Raw genomic sequence first — 1,993 nt, 5'->3', positions numbered from 1 at the left:
GAAATGATTTGCTAAGAAGAATGGCAAAACACAGTCATAGATATTTAATAAAGAAAAAAATGGGAGATCCCATCATGGCACAGTGGTTAAAGAATCCAACTAGGAACCACGAGGTTGCAGGTTCGATCGCTGGCCTTGCTCAGTGGGTTAAGGATCCGGTGTTGCCATGAGCTGTGATGTAGGCTGCAGATGCATCTTGGATCTGGCATTGCTATGGCTGTGCTGTATGCCAGCAGCAACATCTTTGATTAGATCCCTAGCCTGGGAACCTCCATAAACCCTGGGAGGGGCCATAGAAAAGGAAAAAAGAGAGAGAGAAAAAAAAGAAGAAGGTCATTGGAAAAATATAAATTAATAAATAAATAATACTTGATTTTAAATTTTATTCCCTTTTACTTATCACAGAAGTTTGTAACTAATACTAACCAAGAACTGAGAAAATGCTCAATTTCACGGATGTGACGGACTTTATTCTTTTGGGACTAACCACTCGTCCAGAATGGCAAGTTCTCTTCTTCATCCTTTTCCTGGTGGTCTACATTATCACCATGGTTGGTAATATTGGCATGATCATGTTAATTAAGGTCAGTCCACAGCTCAGCAGCCCCATGTACTTTTTTCTTAGTCATTTGTCATTTGTTGATGTGTGGTTTTCTTCTAATGTCACCCCTAAAATGTTAGAAAATCTGTTATCAAAAACAAAAACTATTTCTTATGCTGGTTGTTTGGTCCAGTGTTTCTTCTTTATTGCCCTTGTCCATGTAGAGGTTTTTATCCTTGCGGTGATGGCCTTTGATAGATATATGGCCATCGGGAAGCCTTTGCTCTATGGCAGCAAAATGTCAAGGATTGTCTGTATTCGACTGATTTCTTTCCCTTACATATATGGTTTTCTGACGAGTCTGGCAGCAACCTTGTGGACATATGGCTTGTATTTCTGTGGGAAAGTTGAGATCAACCATTTCTACTGTGCAGATCCTCCTCTCATCAAAATCGCCTGTGCTGGGACCTTTGTGAAAGAATATACCATGATCATACTCGCAGGCATTAACTTCACATATTCTCTGACTGTAGTTATTGTATCTTATCTGTTTATTCTTGTTGCCATTCTGCGAATGCATTCAGCAGAAGGGAGGCGCAAGGCCTTTTCCACCTGTGGGTCCCATTTGACAGCTGTCATCATCTTCTATGGAACCCTTATTTTCATGTATCTCAGACGTCCCTCAGAGGAGTCCGTGGAACAGGGGAAAATGGTGGCTGTGTTTTACACCACAGTGATCCCCATGTTGAATCCCATGATCTACAGTCTGAGGAACAAGGATGTGAAAGAGGCCATGAGCAAAGTGTTCAGCAGAACATATTTAACAAAATAAAATGAGGTTGGGTTAATTTTTTCCTCTATCTCATAAATATGTGTTTGTAAACAATTATTGTTTAATACATAGCTAAAGACATTTTACAAAAGCTAAGGACTTTGTACATTAAAAAGGAGGAAAAGATAAAAATTCAGAGAATGAAGTGGATTGACCCATTCCTATTGATTAAGTAGTTAAATTTAATTAAAAAATAATAAATAAGTTAATAGAAAAGATCATTTAAGTCCAAGTTCACAGGTAATCTCATTCAAATTTTTCATGTACTTAGCTAGAATGAAGAGATTTTGTTTTAGTTATTCAAAAATGCAGTGGATGAATTTAGCAAATATTTATTGATTTGCCTATTTATGTAGTAATTTGGGGCATAAAAATATCATCTTTCATGTAACTTTCTAGTGCAAAGGTTTATAAAAGGTGGGCTCAGCTGTAGTTGTAAGATTGATTGATGTGTAATGCTTCTTTTAATGTGAAAGGTGGGTCTGTTCAGAGACTACTATTTTGAAAAGAGCAATCCTATTGTGTTTAATCCTTTTTCATTTTTTTAGCGTTTAAGAGATATAACATGGTAAGTGTCTCTCTTTTACAGATTCCAGTAACGTCCATATTTTAACTCCAAG

General features: G+C 37.1%; 1 protein-coding gene across 1 annotated transcript; it reads left to right on the top strand.

The window, feature by feature from the left end:
- The first annotated feature begins 440 nt into the window (after nt 1–440).
- Nucleotides 441–1,373, top strand: LOC100522425 (olfactory receptor 5M3). Its single transcript, XM_003124127.3, has one exon. It carries the CDS (start codon nt 441–443, stop codon nt 1,371–1,373), a length of 933 nt encoding a protein of 310 aa, XP_003124175.3.
- Nucleotides 1,374–1,993: the final 620 nt, after the last annotated feature.

Source organism: Sus scrofa, chromosome 1 (assembly GCF_054392235.1).
Source record: "Sus scrofa isolate SSC_HxYL_T2T_F1_AM1 chromosome 1, Sscrofa_HxYL_maternal_Yorkshire_Landrace_v2.0, whole genome shotgun sequence".
NCBI lineage: Eukaryota > Metazoa > Chordata > Mammalia > Artiodactyla > Suidae > Sus > Sus scrofa.
This window is presented reverse-complemented; position numbering and strand designations above follow the sequence as displayed.

Bases quoted from the DNA above. Each gene is read 5' to 3' on its own strand.
- LOC100522425 (XM_003124127.3), top strand. From the start codon at position 441: ATGCTCAATTTCACGGATGTGACGGACTTTATTCTTTTGGGACTAACC.